Source organism: Bubalus kerabau, chromosome 6, assembly GCF_029407905.1.
Source record: "Bubalus kerabau isolate K-KA32 ecotype Philippines breed swamp buffalo chromosome 6, PCC_UOA_SB_1v2, whole genome shotgun sequence".
Classification (NCBI taxonomy): domain Eukaryota; kingdom Metazoa; phylum Chordata; class Mammalia; order Artiodactyla; family Bovidae; genus Bubalus; species Bubalus kerabau.
In genome coordinates, this window is record NC_073629.1 from 19,987,896 (window position 1) to 20,013,450 (window position 25,555).

General features: G+C 45.2%; 1 protein-coding gene across 3 annotated transcripts in view; it reads right to left on the reverse strand.

Moving 5' to 3' along the window:
• Positions 1–6,721: 6,721 nt before the first annotated feature.
• TUFT1 (tuftelin 1) overlaps positions 6,722–25,555 on the reverse strand; it is a 49,702-nt gene continuing 30,868 nt past the window's right edge. For 2 of the 3 annotated variants that reach the window (XM_055584290.1, XM_055584289.1), the window contains 10 exons: positions 24,432–24,518; positions 23,759–23,848; positions 21,731–21,796; positions 18,221–18,334; positions 14,061–14,189; positions 13,211–13,305; positions 11,018–11,123; positions 10,095–10,178; positions 9,071–9,171; positions 6,722–8,251 (listed from right to left, as the gene is read on the reverse strand). In XM_055584290.1, coding sequence (XP_055440265.1) covers positions 8,188–8,251; positions 9,071–9,171; positions 10,095–10,178; positions 11,018–11,123; positions 13,211–13,305; positions 14,061–14,189; positions 18,221–18,334; positions 21,731–21,796; positions 23,759–23,848; positions 24,432–24,518 — 936 coding nt within the window. In that variant the 3' untranslated portion in view covers positions 6,722–8,187. The remainder of the gene's footprint in view (positions 8,252–9,070; positions 9,172–10,094; positions 10,179–11,017; positions 11,124–13,210; positions 13,306–14,060; positions 14,190–18,220; positions 18,335–21,730; positions 21,797–23,758; positions 23,849–24,431; positions 24,519–25,555) is intronic. The other variant, XM_055584291.1, reaches the window with a different exon arrangement.

Sequence of the window (25,555 nt, forward strand, 5' to 3'; positions counted from 1 at the left end):
CCCTTTCCCATCTGATAAGATCCTAAGCTTCTGGAGGACTGCAGAATGTTCTATGTTTTTCCATCCTGCCCTCCCCTAGCACCCAGAACAATATTGTCTAAATAATAGTTTTTGCTCTTCCTTTTCTTCTTCTCTTTTTTTCTCCTAACAATAACAATTAACATCCGTAAAACACTTCACATAGTGCTCTCATGGACATTATACTCCATAAACTGCACAATACCCTTGTATCAATTATCCATAAATATTTAATGGATTAAGAGGTCAAAAAAGGAAGGCATTTCTCGTGAAGTTTAAATAACAACAGCAAATGTACAAGGGAGTAATGATCCTGGCATGAATGGAAGGCAGTGTGGGAACACAGCCTTGCTGGAAAGGGAAGGCTGAACCCTATAGAAAATTTGGAAAATGAAGAATGAAGATAACAAAATACAAACAGAAGAATAAATCCTGCCTGAACACTAATATGATTAGTAGTTAGGTGTGTTTAAGGTATGTTTATTTCTAGCCTTTTGGAGAAACTTTATTTTTTTTTTGCAAAGCTGAAATAAGTGTCCATAAAATTTTGTGTCCTACTTTTTTTCACTTAACATTCTAAACACAGTTCCCTGATGTGACATAAAGGCCATTTGTAAATGCATAATATTCCAGAGTGGCTGTATCCGCAGGTACTTGTCCATTTCTTTTTTATTAGACACATTGTTTCCCATTTTATGCTATTATTAATGTAAGAAGCACAAATCTCTTGTGCAGAGAGAAGAAATGAAAGGAGATGGGTCCTTGGTGAAACCTCAAACTGTTCTGTGAAGGCTCACTTGAGCCTAAAGAGTCTCTGGACTTTCTAGTCACCTGAGCTAATCAAACTGATCCTTTATTGCTTAACCCAATTGAGCTGCATTTTCTCTGATTTGCAACCCACCTAATGCAAGGACTCCAAGGGCAGGACGGTGCTTGTCTGGCTCACTGTCGTAACCCTACCTCAATCCTCAGTCCAAGGCACGGAGTAGGAGCCTCATAAACATGTGCAGAGAAAAGAATATGAACTCTTGCATGAATTATCCATTCTAATCCTCACTGTTGATCTCTAGGGATCTTGGTACTTTTATCAGTTTGAGCTTATCAACAAAAACATTACCTCTTCATATTTGCCACTAATAATTCCTCACATTTTGGCCTTCTTTAGTTTTTTAATTTAGAACTCTTATGTTTTTATGAACGAAATTATTTTTCTTCATGGCCTTTATTTCTGTTTTTTTTTAACTGAGACACAATTGACATATACCTTCTTGACCTTTAATACTAAAATGCTAAATAGATCTCTCAGAGTAGATATTCAGTTGTATTTTCTTCTAGTTTTCCTACAGTTAAGGTGTAATATTTAATTTCTTTAATTTACCTAGAACTTATTCAGGTGTACTGTTTAAGGTTAGAATTCTTTTTTGTTTTTCAAATTCTTAACCAATTGTTCAAATACCTTTTCCCGACTGAGTTGCAATGCTTCTTTTATCCTTTTTTAATGCTTCTATAAAATTGGGTCTACTTCTGCCTTGCAAGCATGTTAAACTGATGTGTAAGCTATGTAATGTTTCAGTATCCTCAAGGCTAATAATCCCCTAATTAAACTCTGTCTTCAAAATTTCCTTTGCCATCTCCCCTGTTTATTTTTCCAGATGAATTTTAAAATAATTGTATCCAATTCTAAAAGGACTCTATTGGAATTTTCATTATAATTACACAAAGCCTAAAGGTAAATTAAGGAAGAAATTACATCTTTACAATTTTAACTTTGGCATCTGGGAAAGTTTTTCTTCATTAAGTTTCCCATATTTCTCAACAAAATATGGTCATTTTTCTCACATAGATCACTGACACTTCAAATAAAGTTCATTTCTTGGTATATTGTATCGAATATTTGTTATTTTAGATTGCTTTCTAATTGGGAAAAATACTTGTGCATGTAGGGAAACTTGCTAACTTGTCAAGACAGTCCCATTGACACTCAAATTGTCAACTCATCCTTTTGTTTCTTAGCCATCTGCCTGCAGGTACCACCCACATGTCTGAGTTCTGCCCTCTGGAGCTAGATGGAGTAAAACTGCACCTCCTTCTATGGGACAGATTTTCATCTCTTTGGTGATGGCTATCATATTTCCATCAGCCTTCTTTTGTCCTGACTAAATAAACCCATCTGGTAGGATGAAAATAGTACCTGGGAAAATTTCAGATGACAGTGGTGAGGAGAGTAGATTTGGGGTAGGTTGGGCTAGAGGTGGGGGGCCAGTAAGGACTGGTTTCTGTGGTAATCCAGGCTTACAGAGATGGGCTACAGGGATTTCCCTGGCAGTCCAGTGGTTAAGGCTCTATTTCCAGTGCAGGGGTCACAAGTTTGATCCCTGGTCAGGGAAATACAGTATCAAGATCCTGCATGGCATGCAGCATGACCAAAAAAGAGAGAGAAAGAGAGAGATGGGGTGCAATGAGACTGTGAACATGAGAAAGGGAAAGTCTGGGATATTTCTCAATAGAGGAAACATTAGGACGTGTTGACAAACTAGATATAATGGATAAAGAAATGGAAATAAGAGTCAAAAGTGGCTTTAAATTTCTAGTTTGAATCACTGAAGAGAGTGATTCTCTCTACTAAGAGGAAGTATGAGAGTTGAAAAGGGAAGTCTGTTTCAAAGGAAGTCAGTTTCATTTCTCTTGACCCTGAAATTACAATATATCCAGAGACTTCCCTGATGGTCCAGTGGTTAGGATGTAATGCTCCCAATGCTGGGGCATAGGTTCAATCCCTGGTCAGGGAACTAAGATCTCATACACCACATGGAGTGGTCAAAAAAAAAAAAGTACAATATATCCTAGGAGACAGCTCTATAGACTAGTTGTCCAATAGAAAACATACGTATTCATCTGTGACCCAGTGTTCCTGGCACAGAGTTTCTAACACCTTCATAAATTCCTGAGTGATAAAAGTACTGGGATCATCTTTTGCTCTAATGAGGAGACTTTGGATGGATTTCTGATTGGGGGCTGGTCACTAGAGAGCCTGAGCCATGATTAGAAACTTGGAATTCTCAGCTCCATCCTCCACTTATCCAGAGAGGGGAGAGGAACTAGAAATGGAATTCATAATTAATCATGCCTACGTGAGGAAGAGTCCATAAAATCCCAACAGTATGGGATTCAGAGAACTTCCAGGTATGTGAACACATCCTTATACTAGGGAGGTGATGTACCTCAACTTCACAAAAACGAAAGCTCCTGCACTCAGGACCCTCCCAGACTTCACCCTATGGACCTCTTCACCTGGCTATTAATCTGCATCCTTTATTATATCTTTTTATAACCTGGTAAAGGTAAGTAGGTGTTTCCCTGAGTTCTGTGAGTCTCTCTAGCAAATTAATTGAACCTAAGGAGAGGGTTGTGGGAATCTCTGGTTCGCAGTCAAGTCAGGCAAAAATCCAGCTAGGGACCTGCTACTTACCTTTGGCATCTGATTTAGGGAGGGGCAGCCTCTTGCAATTTAGCCCTTAACCTTATCTCCAGGTAGATGGTATCAGAATTGAGCTAAACCCACCTGGTGGTTGCTAAGAATTGCCTGTTGTGGGGGGCAGAAAACCCCACACACTTCGTGACCACAAGTGAAGTGGTCTGTGTATGTTGTAAAGAAGACATACAAGTGGAAAACTGAGTTTTTCCTGGTGGTTCAGTGGTTCAGAATCCACCTTGCAATGCAGGGGATGCAGGTTCATTCCTGGTCGGGAAACTAAGATCCCACATGCTGAGAAGCAAGTAAGCCCAGGCACACAACCAGAAAGTCCATGCCCCACAGTGAAAGTAAGTGTAACAAAGATCACATGTGCCACCACTAAGACTCAACACAGCCACACAATTATTATAAAAACTGATTATATTATTGTTATATTATTTTATAATTATAACTAATAAATTATTATAAAAACTAATATTTTTCCTAAATATTAGTATTTTTCTGATTTTCCTCCATAATTATATATTTTACATAGCAGGCCAGTTCGAACACATAGAAATAGATATAAAACAGACATAAGGGTGCCCCAACTCCTGCAGACATGCACGAGTCTGGCCTGGAATACTAGTGAGGGAGAGGAAATGTGAGATGCGTAATCAGCACTGAATTGATAGATAAAGTCATGAGGACAAATGACTTCCTTCCCCTCGGCTTGTGAGGTCCTGAGGTCTAAGACTTGGAGACCAACACCCGGTCAGGAAATTAATTATCCTGCCATCATCTATCCTCAAGCCCATGTCCCAGAGGGCTCCAGAGGAAGAGAGATTCCAGGAGAAAAGGCCCACACATTTGAGAGTTCCAAGTGTAGGTCTCACTGCCAACCCATAAGAGCACACAGAGCTAGAAATTTCTCACCTTTTGGAAAAAAAAAAAGATCTTCTTTAGCCTCAGCCTGGGTAAGGATTTTCCTTGGAGAAAGAGGAGCGAGAGAATATTTAGGTCTCCAACTTTGAGTTTCAAGGCCATGGTGCTTAGAACTGGGACAGGGAAGATAGGAAACAATTTCTCTTTGCAAAGCTAGAGTCCTAAATCGAAGCATGGAAAAGAGGCCAAGGGCCCTAGGCGAACATCTGCTGTTGGGTCAGAGCCTGAACAAACTCAGGCCTGCGCTCCGCAACGCTTGGCTCTGAGGAACGAGGGAGCCCAGGGGATTAGCAGAGGCCCCACAAAAACCAGCAACACACATCAAATCGCTGATTAGAGGCACAGTATTACCCTCCTCAGTCAAGTTAAGTCACTTTAAGCCACCTCATGTCAAAGCATCTTTCCAGGTGACATGGTGGAACATTTCATAATGCAAAGTTTTTTAAAACAGAGATGATAAGTCAATCAATTTTTGGTTTCAGGTACTTAGTTTAAAAAAAAAAAGGCCCAATACACCATTTGGTTGAAATACCAGGTCCCGATCAGGCTTTTTTATACCCAGGGAGGGGACAAATAAGGAGGTGGGAGGACAGGGGCAGTTATTCAGGAGGCAGGGAGCACTCTTCCAAGCTTTTCCCACTTTGGGGTGATGTTCCCAGTTTACAGGGTGCTGCTGATGACGGCTGCGTGTCCGGGCAGCTCTGAGCACCCAGCTCAAAGCAACAGGCCATCATGGCAAAGGTCCCGGAGAGTCAGACTCAATCTTCTCTCTACAACACATTCAGGGAGCACAGAGGAGTGGCTTACACATGACATAACACAGGCAATAAACAGGCTGCTGAAGTCAGGAGCAGTTTCTCACCACGCCCTTTCTCAGGTCTGGGCCTCTACCCGTTCTCCAGTCCCCATTCTCCATCTCTAATTGAAAAGGCTGCCAGCATATAAACTATCTTTCCCTTGCCTATTTCTCTTCCCATAGAACCTCCTTAGCCCCTGTTCCTTTTGGCAGTGGTACAACTGAACTTGGGGAAATGTACACCAGAGGTACTTTTTGGTCCCAGGAATCTCTTGGAGCTCTCTTTTCTTTTTTCCAGACATGGTGTGTAGCTTGCGGGATCTTAATTCCCCAACCAGGGATTGAACCCAGGCCCATGGCAGTGAAAACACAGAGTCCTAAGCACCAAACCACCAGGGAACTCCCGTTAGAGCTCTAGTTCTATTCCCCAGAACATTTCCAGGCCATTTCATTATCTGCACGTCTAATCTCTGCTTGTCTCACCAAGTCCTTGAGGTTCAGTCCAGAGCTTCTCTTTCCTATATGGCGGGCTCACTCACTCCATCTTCTTCCTCACTCCATCTTCTTCCAGCTCTGCAAGTCATCTTGGCACCTTAGGCGACCCCACCCTGCTTCCACCCTCTTAATATTCTGAAAACAAGCACAGTCTAGATACACCCATGCCCTGCAAGACTGCCAAAGAAGGAAGAGAACTCAGACGGCTCAAAGACATACCCAGGTCTGGAATGGAAGGAGGTTTCCAGTGCATTCTGAAGTCTGAATGTGAATTAGCTGAGAAGCAAAAAGGGGAAGAAAAGTCACAAGGGAAAAATATTACACTTTTCTGATTGAAGGAGAAAGGGGACGAGAGAGGAACTGGGGCCAGAGACGAAGGGGGTTTCTAGTTCCTTTGGCACAGGGAAGATTCCTGTAAATTTAGCTGTGTCCCCATTGGACCCTGCAGTCAACTACATTTTTTTGGCAGAAAGAAAAAGATGATCATTGGATTAACCGAATGCAATACCTAGGGATGCCAAAACCTAAACCCTCAAACAGCTGCAGTCAGCTTTTCATTTCTGCAAAGGATGTGGTGTTAGTCACCTCTCTCCAGTGCTGATTGGTAAATCTCTGTTTTGAGATTGGTAAAACTCTAAGTAATCACAGGACCTCTGTCTGCAAATAAATCTCTAAGTTTTGAGATTGGTAAATCTCTAAATAATCATGAGACCTCTGTCTGCAAGCAGCTCTTTTCCAACTGGCCAAGCTTAGGGATCCCACAAGACCACCGCCCCAGACGGGTCAGAGCAAAAGTTAGGGGCTACCTCCTACAGCAAGGACCCAGACCATGGAGCTGAGCTGCTTAACAGAGGCACTCTAACTCCTCTGAATGCCTCTAAGTCCCCAAATCATAGTACTGGGGATGTCTCCACACCTTCCAGATATGGACAACAGGGGGCCCACCTGCAAGAAGCATTAGAATTATGTTCTTTCATCCTCCCTGAAAAGTGAAAAGAAACCACACCAGGAGCTCAAAGAGACACATTAACATAATTTATTAAACTCACCATACAAAGAATATGCCATGGGAAAGAGTATCAGAACTGGAAGGACCCATGGAAATTATCTGGTGCAACCCCCTCATTGTACAAATGGGAATGGTGTGAAGAACACCAGAACACCACGATGAACAAAGCTAGCATGGGAGCTCAGCCCCAACGCACAGAAACCATAGACTTAAGGCTTCTGGTTTTGAGCCAAGTAGAACCTAAAGACTTAATGTTTATTTTTCATTTTTTCTGTGTCCTAGAGTACCACATTCTGCTGCTTAACTCCTTCTTAAAGCTGCAGGAAGAGCCCTAAAGAAAACACAGATGAGTGGCAGGTTCGTTCAGAGCTGGGATAACAAACTGATGGTGGAGCACCAGGGCACAGCAGGGTTAAGAGAGGGATTCAATCCCTCCTGACTGCTGTCTTCCCCAAACAACAGACATGCAAACCCTGATGCCTCAGAGTAAATATACTTGCCTTCCTGAGGTTTGGAGGAGGAATGGAAAGGCAGCAGGTAGAGGAAAGAGAGGAAAAGACTTATAACATCATTCTGAAATCGATGAGTCCGTTGGAAATGCTCCTTTCCCTCTGTCAAGTAAATCCAAACACCGCAAGAGAAGACTGCAGAACTCTGGGATTAAATCAGTTGTGAGATGGAAGGAAAAACACCAATAACTTAGCAAAATAAATACCACAAGAGTTTCTTCGCTGAGATTGATGTAACCCAGTGAAAACAGTTTTTAGGCTCTGAGTCAAGAAGAATGAGGTGTATCTTGCACCTCCACTTAGGGGGAAACCCTAAGAGGTTCTGGGAGCCTTCACAGCAGAGAGAAGTTGCCCATAACTGTCCGTGGCCTCACAGAACCTTTCTACTCACAGCTACGCCTTGAAGGACATTTCCCCTCCCCCAAAGACAAGACCACCCGGTCAAAGTTGAGGTTCACTGACTCTGACCAGGCGATGACAGGTAGCCCCATAGTCTGTCTGCAGGAGGCCCTGCTCAGCACGGGCTGAGGGTGGAGCAAGTAGAAAAACAAACAGTTTGTTGCTAAGAACTGAGCTATGTTTACGGAAGGAACTCTGTTCCCCCAGGACTCCAGCTCCTAGGGCAGATCTCATCACCTCTCCCGACCTGACCCACGGAGGGCCTGCTTCTGGGGCAGCTGAACTCCAATCTACAACAGAAGGGAGGCTCTGCTACAGAGAGAAATAGTAATTACGGGAACAAGGCTACTGCCCTGGCTCCTGCAGGCAGGGTACCAGCCTTCAGAGGCCACAGTGTCCAGAGGGGCGTTAGTCCTCTGTCTGCCCAGTGTACAGAACCGTGAAGCCCAAGCCTGAGCACAGCCAGGGAGCAGTTGGGAAGTCAAAGTCAGGGCTGGCGGCCTCCAGGGGTGGTGGGCTCCTCCGCAGGCCAGAGGCGGCAGCAACGTCCATCTCCTCGGGCTCATGTTTCAACCACTCGGATGAGAGGCATGGGCTTTGGGCTGGGGGGCTTGGATATCCTGATGCTGAAAAGAAAGTCAGAAATGCTGAGTGCCCTGTCATGGCCCAGCCTTCCCAGAGCTACCCCTCCGGCTTGCCTCCAGGTCCCACCCTGCAGGGCCCACTGATCTCTTGGTTCTAATGTCCTGAAACCATCCCTGTCAGTGCTAAGCGGCCAGGGGACTGGTGCTTTTATCTCATGACAGGGGTGGGGAACACGGAGGGTGCAGCTGAACACCTAAGGAGCGGGATGACTGTGATTCCTAATTTTTTTTTTCAAAGTTTTAGACCTTTCTATGAATCTCTCAGAAACAAAAAGCCCTCTCCCTAGATATATGCCCTTGCTATGTATGTGTGTGCTCAATCACGTCCGACTCTGTGACCCCAAAGACTGTCCCCCACCAAGCTCCTTTGTCCATGGAATTTTCCAGGCAAGAATACTAGAGTGGGTTTCTATTTCCTACTCCAGGGGATCTTCTTAACCCAGGGATGGAACCTGCGTCTCCTTGCACCTCCTGCATTAGCAGGTGGGTTCTTTATCACTGTACCACCTGGGAAGCTCCATATGCCCTTGCTACACAGTCACAATTTTTGCATCCAATTTCAGGGGTTCATATGCCTCTAGTGTTGTTCATGGGCCTCCCTGGGGTTGTGGTATCAGGCTCTACTCTAACGTGGTTAGAAAGTGGTTCAGGTGGAGAATGGGTCAGATGAGAGATGGAGAGAATGAAACTGGACTTTGAAGAGCCTCGTCCTGGCCTTGGTACTAAAGGTGTCTTTCGTGTGGCCCTGCCCCTCCTTCCTTCACTTCCTACTGGGGCCCTGCTCCATGTGCACTCACTCACCTGCCCGGGTTCTCGGTCTTGGCCCGGTTCTGGGTGCTGAAGTTGCCATGACTGATTTGTTTTTCTATCAGGTGTTCCATCCGGTCGTGCATCTCTAAATTCTGGAACACAAGTTTACGAGATTAGAATTGGTCCTTCCGGTTTGCCGTGGGCCACATTTAACCAGCTCATCCTGGTCTCCACCTCTGGGTGCTGTGTCACCCCAGCCCCGCTGGGCCTGCCACCACCAGGAAGCCCTCATCGTCACCACTCCAGGTTGCCCTCTCCTCCCAGTACTTGCTCCAGCCTCCTCCCCTGAGGATGTGTTCTCTCGATAACTGTTAAACACTGATCATCTCCTGTACTCCCCCTCTATACATTTCCTACATATAATCTCCTAGAGTCTGTTGAGATATTTACTTGCATTTGCTGATATGCTTTTCTATAAAGTATCCTTAGGTATATTTTTAATGGATTTTATCTCTAAATCTAGACTGCAGACTCCCTGGAGATAAACAACTCTGTCTCCTATTTCTTTTGATCTCCCCCTCTATCTGAGACATCCTCACACAATGGCTGCAAAGCAATCTCAGGGAGTCAGCCAATGGACAGGAAGGCCTCTGAAGTACAGTGGACATCAGACCAAGAAGAATTCCTTAGCCAATCGAGCCCATCACCTTAGCCATGGAGAAGACTCCATCTATAGGATGTGTTCTCCTTCAAGGCTCAGCTCCACTGTCAGCTCCTCTGCTAAGTCCACGGAATCAGAATGAAGGGCTGGCCTTCATGCCGCTGTGGCACAGGGGTGGCACCACAAGGACTATCCCTTCAGAGTGGGGACAGGTCTTACCATTGCCCGCAGTCCCTGAAGAGTCTCAGAAAACGCTCAGCCAGCAGAAAAGCTGGAGATCAACCAAACACCTCAGATACTCACTTCTGAGCAGCAGCAAGACACGACCAAGTCCCCTCCAGGATCTCCCCCTCCCCGTGTCCAGTTTCTTCTTCAAGAGTCTGTTCCCTTCCCAGGGCTGCCCGGAACACACACCTCGGCTTCCAGGTAGGCAATCTTCTCCTTGAGCTCCTGGATGGTGGTATCCTTGGACTGGATCACAGCTTTTGAATTCTGGAGCTGCAAAGATGCGGGAGACACTAGGGCTCACTCTGAAATGACTCATGACACACTCATCCAACTTTGCCCGGCTGCTGGGGGAGCGAGCGGAGACAAAGGGCAGAGTACTGCACCTCTCATGTGACTTCCTTAGCTTTTCAGTAAACATTAAAAGCTTGATTATCCCGATTTGCATGAGGGGGGTGAGGAGGAACACCACCCTCATAATCCAAAATAATGAATGGCTCAAAAACCATTTCATTTGCCTTTGGGAAACACAAATGATGTATTGGTTCAAGAAAGGGATACTGAATGCCAGACTATATGACAGTCCCTATTTTAGACAATGGGAAACAGCAGTGAACAAGAAGGAAGAAATCCTAGCGCACGTGGAGCTGGCAGGCCACAGCTATGCCCCCCAACTAGGGGCTCTGAAATTCTCAGAACAATTCCACAAAGCAGCACATTCTGACCACCGAAAGCTCAGGCAAGGAAAAGCAGAAAATACATCATGAGGTGCAAAGGTTGAAAATCTACACACAGATAAATGAGTTTATTGGGACTAAATTACTCATTTACCAGCACTTTTTAACGTGCAAGGAAGACTAACCTTTTCCTTCTTTTCCCATGGAAAACCACAAGGCAAGTGACAAAAAAAGTAGGGGAAAGATGGAAGAAAAGCAAATCCCAATCACCCTAATTTAATAGGCAGACTTAAGTGTTTTATGGGACACTCAAGAATATAAGACAAGACACCCGGGATAATAAGTAAATAAAGGTGTAGGCTTGACAGGAAAACAGGGCTAGACACAACGCAGAGACTCCCAGAGTGGCCCCCGGAGCAGGGGTCACCCATGTACCTGCTCTATCATCTGCCGAACTTTGCGCTGCTGGCTCTTGAGCATGTCATCCAAGTGGTGGATCTTCTCCCGCAACCCAGCCACTTCCTTTTCCAGGTTAGCAGCCCTGGGAATTAAGACCGAAAGGCTGAGGTAAGAGGAAAAGATGTTTTCTCCACCTGATCACAGTAAGGACCTTGAGCTCAGGGGGTTCCAAACAGGTGTGCTTGCTTCCACCCCAGCTCTGCTGCAAGGAGGCAGCAGTGGGAACACACATCATCAGAGGCATCTCTAGAGATCATCCAGTCCAAACAAGGAAACTGAGGCTCAGAAAGGTTAGATAGGATAAATCGTTCTGGATAGTTTCACCAGTAAAACTAGAGCCAATAGGTAGATGTACCAAGGTAGCAGTTCTTATGTTATTTAATAACATAGGAAAGACATTCTCAGTATTAAAGTTGTCAGAAAGTGGACTGCCTCACGTCTAATGAGCTCCTTATTCCTGGAAAGATTCATGTACAAGCTGGGATTATGATACCCAAGACCATCAAGCTGTTAGCAGGGATTTTATACCAACAGGGAGATAAGATTTGAGGACCCTTAACGCCTCTTCACACAAGTCTGGTTTGGTTTTGGTTTTCGGCTGTGCCGGGCAGTATGTGGGATTTTAGTCCCCTGACCAGGGATCAAACCCATGCCCAGTGCAGAGCACTGGGAGTGAGAAGTCATAACCACTGGACCACGAGGGAAGTCCCAAGTCTAAGAATCTTGATTCCCAGACACTGCTGGTTCCTTTGCATCTTCTAAGCAAACTGGGTCAAGATCTCCAAAGGTCAGGCGGCTGGGGAGAGTGCCCAGGAGTTCAGGGCATTTAAGAATTGCTGATACCCATTATTCTCTGGGTCTGCCTGAGGAAGCAGACAAGAGCCCATTGCTAGAAGATGGACAGCTCTAGGAGTGGGGGACAATGCAATCTGAGCCCAACTCACTCTTCCTAAGTTCAAACATTCTAAGTTCCCACCCTCCGCTCTGCAGCGCTCTATTCCTTGGTCTCCTTTTATTTAGAAAATCAGTGTTTCTGATGTGCAACTGTCACTTGCCATCCCCAAATCTCGGTTATCTGCTCTTCTTTGTCTCTCCTGCTCCTTCCACTCAGGCTCCTGCCTGTGAGCATCTCCACCACAGGAGTGGTGAGGGAGTGCTGAGTAATTTAAAGCAATTCTGCTATGAAGTCTGACAGAAGGTTACAATAAGATGTCTGTATTTACCATGTCAGGCAGGCCTAGATCAAGGTTATCCCAAAGGAGAGAAGATGACCCTAGCAGACCGAGGGGGTCCAAGAAGGCAAGGATTGTGTCTGTTCATCTTGGAATGCCTTAGAAGGCCCTTCAGGTAATATCTGTTGAGCTTAGAAAGGTCCGGGTTTTTAATTATTTATTTGACTGCATCAAGTCTCAGTTGCAGCACTTGGGATCTTCAATCTTCACTGCAGCATGCGGGATCTTTAGTTGTGGCATGTGAAATCTTAGTTGAAGAATGTGCAATCTAGTTCTCCAATCAGGGATCAAACCTGGGCCCCCTGCATTGGGAGCGTGGAGTCTTAGCCACTAGACCACCAGGGAAGTCCCCCAATATGCTGATGTTAAATTTGATTTACCATTTGTGATCTTCCCAGGTGGCGCAAGTGGTAAAGAACCCACCTGCCAATGCAGGAGATGTAAGAGATGTGGGTTCGAACCCTGCATCAGGAAGATTACCCTGGAGAAGGACATGGCAACCCACTCCAGTATTCTTGCCTGGAGAATCTCATGGACAGAGGAGCCTGGTGGGCTACGGTCCATGGGGTCACAAAGAGTCAGACACGACTGAGCAACTAACACTTTGTTTAGGGAGGAGTAGGCTGTGGTGCAATCTAGTAACACATCCAGTGTAACAACCTCAGAATCTCAGAATGACGTGCCGCAACGGTAGACACTTCACCAGCTCCCGCCTGCCTCTGTCCCTACAACCACAGAAGCCTTTTCTTCAGGGTATTGGAAAATGAGCACCTCAGACATGGCAGCCTCCCCGCAGTATCTCCCTGGGCAGGGCCCCACCCCGAGCAGGCACACAGTGAGTCAGAGCTGGAAGACCTGACATCAGCACCAGCTGCCTCCCCAGGTTGGCACCCTCTCCTCCCCGCACCCCAACCTCACAGTGAGCCAGGGCCCTTACTTTTCTTGTTCTGCTCGGCAGTCAATGTTCTTACTCCGAAGTTCCTCCAGGGCTGTCTCCCCTTCCCTGACCTTCGCCAGTATGGCCTGATACTCCTGGTGAGCCAAAGGAAAGAAAATCTACAATGAGGAAACGGTGATGGTGTCTGTGTTCGGGGTAAGATGGGCACCAAGGGCTGTGACTCAGCCCCTGCAGGGCCTGGGACAGCTGCCAGGGAGCAGCAGGTCAAGCTGGTTTGATGGGGTGCTCTCCCCTGACAGGGATAACCCTTCCCACCCTCAGCACATAGAAACTTCTCAGCCTCGCCCAGCTGCCCAAAGGGAGAATCTGGCCCTGCATCAGCTGGGTCCACCTGCCAGCTCTGGCTACCAATCCCCAGGAAACTAGGCTGAGTGGCTCCTGAAGAACTGTCTTCAAAGGCCAAAGGGCAGCTCTACCAGAACCCACCTAAAATGGAAATGGGTTCAAGTTGAGTTACCAAGGGCTAAGTTAGATAAAGAAAGACCTTCCCTGGGACTTCCCTAGTGGCCCAGTGGCTAAGACTCTGTGCTCCCAATGTAGGAGACCCAGGTTCGATACCTGGTTGGGGAACTAGATCCTGCATGCCACAACTAAAGATCCCACACGTTGCAACTAAGACCCAGCACAGCCAAATACATAAATAAAAGATTTAAAAAAAACAACAACACTTCCCATTCCTTAAGGGCTAAATAGTACTCCAAACAAAGCTGTGAAATGCACTTTTCTGGAACTGCTCAGAAAAGGAAGGTCTCTGCAACCATCTCAGTCAGTCGACCTGTACCTTCCGGCCCAGGAGCATGGGTGCTGAAGAGCAAGACCCAGCAGTTACCGTCTCCATTCCCTGCAAGCGCCTCTGCAGCTCCCCGACTTCTGCCTCCTTCTGCTCCGCTCTGTCCTCCGCTCTCTGAAGGGCCACCTGACTCTGTTTGGCTTCTCTCTGGTACTGGCTGAGTGTGACCTGGGACACAGGATGGGGACTGTGTGAACTGTGTGGAAGGACAAACGTGGATAAAAAGGAAAAAACCCAGGAATGTGGGTGCAGGGATGGGAGGAGGAGGCAACCCTGATGGGCACACCGTCGTCTCCCCATCACTGTTCCAGGACCACTAAGGAGACCAGCAGATTAACTCCACTCCCAAGGATAACTGTCACGTAATCAGAGTGACACCTGGAACCCCCAAGCTCTGCTTTTCAGATAGCTGACGTCTTCAGCATCCCCACCAGCCCTCCAGGGTCACCCGAGCTTAAACCAGTGTCATGACTTTCTTCCTAATATAAAGAATCCAATGGAGGAATCTGTGTCCCTCCTTCTGTCTCCCATTCTTCCTCATCCTCACTTCCAACAATCCTGGAAAGGCCAAAACAGCACCCAGAAGCGTTACTAGCACCAGGAAGAATTTTCTAATATGGAAAGGACAGAAGTGGAATTACAGTGAAAAAGTAAAATAAGAACTTGCCTCCTTTCCTCCTGTGTGCAATTTTGCCAACTCCTGATCATCTTTCAGCTCTCAGCTTAGACACCCTTCTTCCAAGGAGCTGGAGCTTAGATGAGGTGTGTGTCCTTTGTGTGTCTACAGAGGACACACAACCTTTCCCTCTTCTGCACTGAGCAGATTTTGCCTGGTCGCTTGTGTGCACCCACCAGGAGACCATCAGCTTCATGACGGTAGAGACGCTGGGCACCGCTACCTTTCCAGAGCTTAGCACAGCACTGAGCACACAGCCAGCGCTCTGCAACATCATGAATGGACTGGATGATCATCTAGTCCAACCCTCTCCCTTCACAACTAAAGGAAAAATGACCTGTTCAAGATTACACAGCCAGTAAATGACAGTAAACTCAGTTGCTTCATCATCAATTTCAATGCTTTCCAGGTACCCCACTCTGACTCCCCAATGAGAGACTAAAAAAGAATCGGGTAACCTCTGGAAAGCCTAACCAGGCCTGGTAAAACGAAACACCAGCAACCAGTTTGTCTGGTTCCTCCCAAAGTCAGAATCAAGGAGAAGAAAGCAAAGCAAAGGATGATGTGTGATGGGACTTTGTCCACATTGTACACAGCCCCATCCAGAGTAAATCCTTCATGACAGCCAGGAGCCAGTAGAACAGGAAACCCACGCTTCATGACAGGTTGTCTTCATGGTAATAGACAATCTTGCCCTTCTTGCCCCCCAGCTTCAGAAAAACAGACCAGAGAGTCTAATCCACTGGCAGAGACCGAGAAAAGACTTCCAATGTCCCATAATAGCCTGAAACAGGCCAGCCCCTTGGGCAGAAGTGTAAAAAGAAGGCCTCTCGTTTCTGTACACAAACATTGCACCCCAGTCGCTGTGTGCTCGGAGCACAGCACCAACGGGCCACAGATGATCCTCACACACAGCTGTAAAATCACAAAGGAACAAAGCCACACTCTGCTACATCGGCCCCACAGTTCCAGCCAGCCCTGCCCTAAGGGAACCCCTTAATCATGAGAGGGTGTGGGGACCTACCCCAGTAGTGGGAGCAACCCAAGGAGCATCTCCTACTGTAGATCTGTGCCACATGTCATGGGGTTAAAGGGCAGCCCCTTGTAAGAAGCCATGAGTGTGTGGTTAACAGCAGTCAGAGGCCTTACAGCCTTGGGCTTTTACTGAGGATACTTTTGCTCAAGTTTTGAAACCCAGGGTTAGCAGAGCTCTCCCGTTTGCTGCCAAAACCAACTAGTACTTCACAGTGTTTCTCAGTGTAGACATTTCTTTCCAACATTCACAGTCTGGTCAGTCCTACAGCCTCAACCTCCCCTCCTCCTGTTCTAAGAAAGTAAGAAAGGGTCGCTGAACTCACTCATTATCGACTGAATTATCCAAACTGTAGTATCTGAAATAGATTCAATAAACTCCTTTACCACACAGCTACTTTGTTCTGAGACCAAATTAATCTTAGTATTACCCTGTTGTTGTCGTTGTTATTTAGTCACTAAGTCGTGCTCAACTCTTTGTGACCCCATCAACTACAGCCCTCAGCTCCTCTGTCCGTGGGATTTCCTAGACAGGAATACTGGAGTGGGTTGCCATTTCCATTTGCAGGGGATCCTTCCAACCCAGGGGCTGAACCCCCTTCTCTTGGATTGGCAAATGGATTCTTTATCACTGAGCCACTGGGGACCCTAAGTCTAATTTATTTAGGACAGGAAAACCCACCCGTTAAACTGATGACTAAGAAAAATGTAGAATATTTATTATTTCTAAAACTCTTTCAAGTAATAAATATATTTACAAATACTACCTCACTCAATCAATGCACCAAACTTGCGAGGTATATTTCATGACCCTTTAAAAAAAAAATGTCCATATATATATTTTAATATCTTCATAATCTTATTTTTTTGCCTTTACTCTTTAATCCAATTGAATTCTATTATTGTAAACAGTGACGTATTAAAGATCTATGTAGTTTATTTTTAATACTAGTTAATTAATTCCATCTTCATTTATTGAATATTCTCATCTATCTCTGTTGGTTTAAAAGGACACCTCCATCATATACTATATTCCTAAATAATCACGACTCATGACCCCTTTTTACGAAAGTTGAAACTGATGGTTAGGGAGGTTAAATTACCCAGATAAGACTTTAACTACTCTTGAGGCAGTTAATCACTCTCACTACCTTTGGTCCACACCCTCAAAACATCTCTCAAAAATTCTCTCTTTAGTCCAAGGAAGAGAAGAGTTCAGGCTGGGAGTTCTCCTTCCATCAGCCCCAGGCAAGCCTGGGCAGGGCAGAATCCTATCATTACTTATTTATGACTGAGTGAACAACCACAGATACCAGATGGTTCTTCTCACCCAGAGCAGTAGGAAAACTGCTCTGCGTTCGTCTTGCGTACCTCATCTTTTACCCCAGGAATTTTCTGGAAAGCATGGAACACCTCACACACTTTTAATAGTTGAGGAAGGGGCTTTATATATATAGACTTCTGTATTTTTAAAATCTTCTATAATAACCTTTTATAACAATAATTGAGATACTCAAGGTTACAGAGCTCTGGGTGGGGAGAAGGATGAATTTGAGATTAACAGATACACACTAACTATATATAAAACAGATAAACAACGGCCTACTATATAGCACAGGAACATTCAATATCTTATAATAACCTATAATAGAAAAAAAGCTGAAAAAGAATATATATATGTGTGTGGGTGTGTAACTGAATCACTTTGCTGTACACTTAAAACACTGTTGGGGAGCTTCCCTGGTGACTCAGACGGTAAAATCGTCTGCTTGCAATGCTGGAGACCCAGGTTCAATCCCTGGGTGGGGAAGATCTTCTGGAGAAGGAAATGACAACGCACTCCAGTATTCTTGCGTAGAAAATTCCATGGATGGAGGAACCTCATAGGCTACTATCCACGGGGTCACAGAGTCAGACACGACTGAGTGACTTCGCTTTCACTTAAAACACTGTTAATAAATTATACTTCAATTAAAAAAAAAATCACAGAGCTCTGTGTAGTAAAGCCAAGACTCGATCTAAAGTTTCCTGATTCCACAGGCACATTTCTTCGTAAGACCACACCAATCCATCCACTCATCCCATTCACACTTAAAAGGCACCCACCCGATGCCTAGAATTGTCCCAGACACTGGGGACGCAGTGGTGAACTTTACAGCAACAATCCTTGCCTGCATGGCACATCCAGCCCAGCAGTTCTTACCACGGATTGACAGAAAGGACTTCTGAATTACCTGCTCTCCTAAATCAGTGCCATTTCTCCACTCCAGTAGAGCAGAGACTCAAAAGAGACCTTCAAACTACGGGCTAGCCTTGGACAGCAAAAACGATAAATATCCAAGAAAGGGCAAAGCTGACAGGAAGTGCCCCGGGCCACCAAACCCAGCCTTTCCAGTTGATTGATGGCATCCCAGCCAGGAAGAAATTCATCTGCACCTGCAGCCAGTGGCCCTGCCCTCAGGGCACTTTCTCCTCAAATCCCAAATCTCACCTTAAAAGCCGAACAGTCTGACTGGTGCTGCCGCTCAGCTTCCTGCAGCTTGACAAGCAAGTCCTGAATTGTCTTCCTCAAACTCTCAACATCTTCATTTATATGGGTGTCCACCTATAGCCAGGAGAGGGACGAGAAGGTGAAGCCACTATGTGACTTGGTAAGACAAGGTCGCTCCATAATAAACACTTGTTAGAACGACTGGCCCAGACCACCCTCATGAAGGAATTTACATCGCATAAGGGAGTAAAGTTAGTCAGTCTTAGGCACCCAAGCATTCTAAGTTATTCATATGAAAACACACTCGTACCCTAAAGAACTCAACTAGCTTCCAATCCAGAGAAGGCAATGGCACCCCACTCCAGTACTCTTGCCTGGAAAATCCCATGGATGGAGGAGCCTGGTAGGCTGCAGTCCATGGGGTTGCTAGGAGTCGGACACGACTGAGCAACTTCACTTTAATGCATTGGAGAAGGAAATGGCAACCCACTCCAATGTTCTTGCCTGGAGAATCCCAGGGACGGGGGAGCCTGGTGGGCTGCCGTCTCTGGGGTCGCAAAGAGTCGGACACGACTGAATCGACTTAGCAGCAGCAGCTTCCAATCACCTCATTGTTTTAGGACACACTACAGTAGTTTTTATATACTTGTCAATGGACTGATGACCAGGTATGTTTATGCCATCTTCACATGTGTGTCCTGCTTTTCCACCAGACTAGAGCCCTCTGAGAGCAGGGACCATGATCCTCTTTAGACTTCAGTCCCCAAGGGCAAGGGCTGTGCCATGCTGGTCAAGAGGGGCACAGCCCAAGAGCCACATCTTTTGTGGTTCTCTGCGCTGAGCACAGAGACCAGCAGATTAAGGGTTACTGACAGATAGGCAGCTTAGGGCAAAAGACCCAGTGAATCCAGGAATCCGATGCGGTGTAGGAAAAGGTGTCTCATTGAGGTTACTGTCTCCCCCAGACACACCCAAACTGGGGGTGGTTGGGGCTGAGTTGGCGTGTAGGAGCTCGCCTCCATTTCTGCCACACTTCAGTTACCAGCTCCCTCAGTCTGGCAGAAGAGTCTCTCCCTGTCTTGCACAGTGGGAGGCAGCAGCACCTTCAAACCAGAGCACAGAGCTCAGCGGGGAGGAGAGGACAGTGTCCCAGGCGGTGTGTTATCACTGAGTCCTGTGGGCCTTGCTTCTCTAACTGGGAAACAGAGATGACTCCTTACCACACCCTGCCTTCAAGGCTGCCTCAGAACTAATCAGATAATATCTTGGAGCTTGGAAGAAGAAAGGCTGAACAGATAGTGCCAGGTGTTACTATAACTTGTTGCTAACAGCATATTTGCCAAATATGGTGATTCAGGGGAAGGGAAAAATTCAAACTGCACATCTAAAGTGAGTGGCTAGAATCACAACATTCCCAATCCAGCCATTAGGGACTTGCCTGGTGGTCCAGTGGCTAAGACTATGTGCTCCCAAAGCAGGGGCCCAGGTTTAATCCCTGGTCAGGGAACTAGATCTCACATGTCACAAGTAAGAGTTTGCATGCTGCAAATAAAGATCAAGACCTGGGGCAGCCAAAAAATTTCATTAAAAAAAATTTATCCAAATGTCATTCTTGTAAGACTCTTTGATGACATGGAAAAATTTCATGATACAGTATGAAGAGAATAAAAGGGAGTTATACAATTTTACATGTAGGAGCTAAAGACAAGAAAACTGATTTTAACACAGCAATGTAAACAGAGCCCTAAAACATATGGTGTTGGATGAAAAAGGAAAAAACAAATAGAGCGCGTCTATTCTGAAAATTAAAAACATACTTAATAGGCATATTTAAATTATATATTAAATATGTTAGAGTGAGCACATTTCGGTCAGGTAGACAAAAAAAAAAAAAAAAAAAAAGCCAAAGCAGTGAGAGGCCTTTGTGGGCCCAGTGGTGATAACGAGCCCTGAACTGAAGGGAAGGTCTGAGTCAGCTCTGCACTTGAGGGCCAAACACACCCAACACAAAAAATAACCGCCCAAGAAACAAGAACAAAGAACTGCTACAGACGGTCTAATCTCAATATCGTAAATACATATTTGCACTGAAGGGAAAACAAAGGCAACTTCACCAAACTGATTTTTCTCTGGGTAGATTACAGTTGATATCTTTTTCTTCTTTCAACTTTTTCTATGTTTCTGAATTTCCCTAATTTTCTACAGTATGCATGTCTTGTATCATTACATAATCACAAAAAAGATAACAACAAAAGTCATTTTTAAAAAAAGTATAGCCATGTGTTTGTCAATTATACTTTAATAAAGCTGGGGGGGATTAAAAATACTATGTTGTTATTGAAAAGAATGAGACAGATTTATATATCGTTGTTTAGTTGCTCAGTCGTGTCCAGCTCTTTGCAACCCCACGGACTATAGCCTGCCAGGCTCCACTGTCCATGGGATTTCCGAGGCAAGAGTACTGGAGTGGGTTGCCTTTTCCTACTCCAGGGGATCTTCCCAACCCAAGGATCAAACCTGTGTCTCCTGCATTGCAGGCAGATTCTTTACCTCTGAGTCATTAGGGAAGCCCTAGATTTACATGTACTAACATGGAAAGAAGGCTACACTCTTCAGTTTAAAAAAAATTAAAAAACAAGAAGAAATAATGTATTATTTATCACAATCCCGTGTTTGTAAAAAGCATGCGCATATTATATACATATATTTATATATATATGATGCATGTCTATATATTAGTGTATACACATACACACACACACACAAATACATATGGCTCTTAAATATGGATGCCTATGTACAGAAAAACACTCTAGAACTTTAAACTAGAATATTAGAACTAATAGAACAGGCTAAATATTAGAATCAAGTGAAGAGGTTTTAAAAGTCCTAATGCAGAACTTCCCTGGTGGTCCAATGGTTAAGATTCCCTGCTTCCACTGCAGGGGGTGAAGTTTTGATCCCTGGTCAGGAACTAAGATCCTGCATGCTGCATGGCATGCATGGTCAAAAAAATTTTTTTTAAGTCCTGATGCATAGGCCACATCTCAGATCTGTTAAATTACAGTCTCTAGGGACGGCACACAGGTATCGCATCCTTTAAAGCTCCCAAGGTCATCATAATAACAAACGGTGAGCACTGCTCCAAAAGGCCCCACCCATGGGAATTCCCTGACAGTCCAGTTAGGACTCTGCACTTTCACTGAGGAGGGCACAGGTTTGATCCCTGGTCAGAGAACTAAGATCCCATAAGCCATGCAGTACAGCCAAAAAAATAAATAAATAAAAGGACCTACCCACTTCTGTTAACCATGGATATTTACAAGGAGTGGAACTGGGGAAGCAGAATTTCCGCTTCATATATTTCTCCTTTGTTTGCATTTTTACAGCCAGTAAACATCACTTTCATACTTAGTGAGACAGAGAGAGCACGCAATAAACAAAAAGATAAGGAAGGTGTATTTCCTGCTTCTTGGCTAACCAGTAGTTGCCACTATCCCTGTTACCTACCTCGGGTGGGCTGCTGTACGTGGTCAGGGGACCTTCACTAAGGCCATTTGGCTTTTCTAGCACCACCTGTTCAAAGAAAAATCAAATTGGTAGTGAAAATAGCTGTTGTTGTTTAGTCACTCAGTTATGGCCAACTCTTTGCGACCCCATGGACTGCAGCCCAGCAGGCTCCTCTGTCTATGGGATTCTCCGGGCAAGAATACTAGAGTGGGTTGCCATGTCCTCCCCTCCAGGGATATAGAGTAGTGTGTATGTGTTAATCCCAAACTTCTAATGTATCCCTCCTCTCCTTTCCCCTTTTGTAACCATAAGTTTGTTCTATATGTCTGTGGGTCTATTTCTGTTTTGTATATAAGTTTATTTGTATAGTGATACAAAGAGTCCATATAAACCATATTACGTGATATCTTGAAATGTTATTTTTCTAAGAGTTCAAATCTTAGAAAGATTAAAAGGGAAAAGGAGGAGTGGGGGGAGAGGAAGAGGGAAAGAAAAAGGGACGAAAGAAAAGAAAAGATGTCTAGTGCTCTGTAGGAAAATGGAGAAAAGAGGGAGTGGAAAAACACGCACAGCCTTGAAAGAATATACCTGAGCCTCATCAGGAGGAGGAAGGAAACCCCAGGCTAAAACCTTTCAGCAGACTGGAAAATGTGCCAGCCCATTCCCCGAAGCCCAGGAAACACAAGCAGCTGCCTGCCATAAACAACGAGTTTCCCTTGCCCCTCGGGGATCCAGACAAGGTTTGACAAAACATAAATCAAACGGGGAAGCGGAGTTTGCTGCCATTCTTTCCAACCCAAAGCCTAATTAGTCATCATATGACTGCTGGTTTATATAAACAAGGGCCCTGGACTTCTGGGCTCTGAACACATTAGGCTCTTCAATCACAAAACAAAGCACCTCCCACCAGCCAGATGTGAGCTCAGGCAGTGAAAGTCTTACCTTGAGCCAAAGCAAAGTGAATTAGGGGGTGTCCACCACACGAGCCTGGCACATGCCCAAGGCGAAGGGTAATTGTGCTGGCTCTAGGTCACTTGTTCCCCTTAGGAGAACGAAGGCAGGGGCTACTGGAGAAGGACCACCCCACCCAAACTGAAAGCAGATGAAGGAGACACTGCCCGGAATCTAAGGGAGGATGAGGGTGAACTCATGGAAGAGACAGTTCTGCTCTCCTGGGGATATTTCTATCCTCAAATTTTTGAAGGACTAAAAAGCAGGATCCCAGGACCATCCATGCCAAGAAGGATTCTCCAATCAGTGTGGTCCAACAAACATTTACTGATGACCTTGTGCATCCCTGGTGGCTCAGCTGGTAAAGAATCCACCTGCAATGTGGGAGACCTGGGTTCGATCCCTGGGTTGGGAAGATCCCCTCGAGAAGGGAACAGCTATCCGCTCCAGTATTCTGGGCTGGAGAATTCCATGGACTGTACAGGCCATGGGGTTGCAAAGAGTCAGACACGACTGAGCCACTTTCACTTTGTGCATCCCAGACCTGGACTGGGGTGTGGGCACAGAGACGAGGGTGCGAGGATGAACTCTCACCTGGAGAAGCTTCCTGTGCTAGGGTAGAGATAGCTCTAGATACACACAGTAACAGGCCAGAACCAAGACTTCCAATTTACACCACAAGCATCACCAAATTAAGCAAGATCAACTTACAAGAAGTTTGGATTTATAGGTGGTTGTCTGCTTTACAAGACTTTGTATTACAAGAAGATTGGTCACAGACTCCCTATGGACAAGATGGCTTGCCATTAATTGAATGATAATTTTATTGATATAAATTCAATTTCTTTTGTACATATTTTAGGGACAGGTGTGCTTATATATAGGCTGACATGTGTGAATACAAGTGTCTATCTTCTGGAGAGACCTAACAAGGTGTGAATGCTCAGAGAAGCCAGCATCACCTGTATTCTCAACTTTCCCAGCACTGGCATTAGATTTGGCAACCAGTGGGTGACTGGTAAATGGCACAACTCCACCTCCTCAGTTTGGACCCGACTGTGGACCATTTCTTATTACCTGTATCTCCTGTTTATGGACAGAATCTCCTGGATCTCTGTCAAGCTTGCTACTTATATCCTCCCGGAGCTTCTGCAAGCAGTTCCTGGCCTGGGAGGAGAGGGCAAGAGGCTTTAGCTTCGGGAAAGAGAGCACAACAACTCACCCACCTCTGCGCCCTTTCCCAGCCCATACTCCGATGAGTCAAGTACTGTTCTCAGTGCTGGCTGGGAAAACAGAGACTACTCAAGTGGGGCTGGAGTCCAGTCTCTCCTACAGAAGCAACAAAATAATAAAAAATCCTGCCTTGGTGTATTTAACTTTCCAGTTGGGGAGACACACAACCCAATGTGAGATGTTACGGCCACAAGTGCCAAGAAGAAATATAAGGAAAAAAAAAAAAAAAAGAAGAAGAAATATAAGACAGGTTAAGGCTTAAGAAAAGTGAGGAAGCAAGGCTGGCACTTTAGATAGGATGACTGGGGGACAGCACTAGGTGTATGGTGCTTAATAAGTATTTGTTGATTAATGGAAGGGTCAGAAATGATATTAACACATGAGGGGGCATGGTGGCACTTTGGAGTATGAAGGAAGCAGAAGAGAGAAAATCAGAACCTATGAAAGAAGGGAGCCAAAAAATGTGAGGTTTAGAGAAACGACTTTGGTCATTTCCACAAAGGGAAGGGGTGCCCACCTCCTGGATATACTGGACCTCACTCTTCAGCTGGTTAATATTCTTCTCATGGATCATCTTGTCTCCAGACCTCCCCTTCAAGTACACCTGAAATAAGGAAAACAACACTAATTAAGAAATCTCCAGTGGAAGTAACCTAAATGTCCATTGACAGATGAACAGATACAGAAGACGTGGTACAGGGGCTTTACCGGTGGCTCAGCGGTAAAGAATCTGCCTGCTGGTTCAGGAGACACGGGTTTAATTCCTGATCCGGGAAGATCCCACATGCCACGGAGCAGCTAAGCTCACGTGCCACAACTACGGAGCCTGTGCCCTAGAGCCCACGTGCCACAACTACTGAAGCCCTCACATACTAGAGCCTGTGCTCCACGACAAGAGAAGACACCGCCATGAGAATCCCATGCACCACGACTAGAGAGTAGCTCCTGCCTGCCACAACTAGAGAAAAGCCCAAGTAGCAACAAAGACCCAGCACAGCCAAAACTAAATAAATACACAAAAACTGGGGGGAAAAGGAGGTGGTAGGTACATACACATACACACACTAAAATACGATTCAGTCATAAAAAAGAATGAAATAATGCCATTTGCAACAACATGGATGAACCCAGAGATTATCATACTAAATGGAGTAAGCCAGAAAAATATCACATGAGGTCACTTACATGTGAAAATTAGAAAAATAAAATGATACAAATAAATTTATATATAATATAGAAATTGACCTGCAGACAGAAAACAAACTTATGGTTAGCAAAGGAGAAGAGAAGAAGGATAAACTAGGAGGTTGAGATTAACATATACACACTGCTGCTGCTAATGCTAAGTCACTTTAGTCATGTCCGACTCTGTGCGACCCCATAGACAGCAGCCCACCAGCCTCCCCTGTCCCTGAGATTCTCCAGGCAAGAACACTGGAGTGGGTTGCCATTTCCTTCTCCACGCATGAAAGTGAAAAGTGAAAGTGAAGTCGCTCAGTCATGTCTGACTCTTCACGACCCCATGGACTGCAGCCTACCAGGCTCCTCCATCCATGGGATTTTCCAGGCAAGAGTACTGGAGTGGGGTGCCATTGCCTTCGCCAATATACACACCAGTATATATAAAATAGATAAACAACA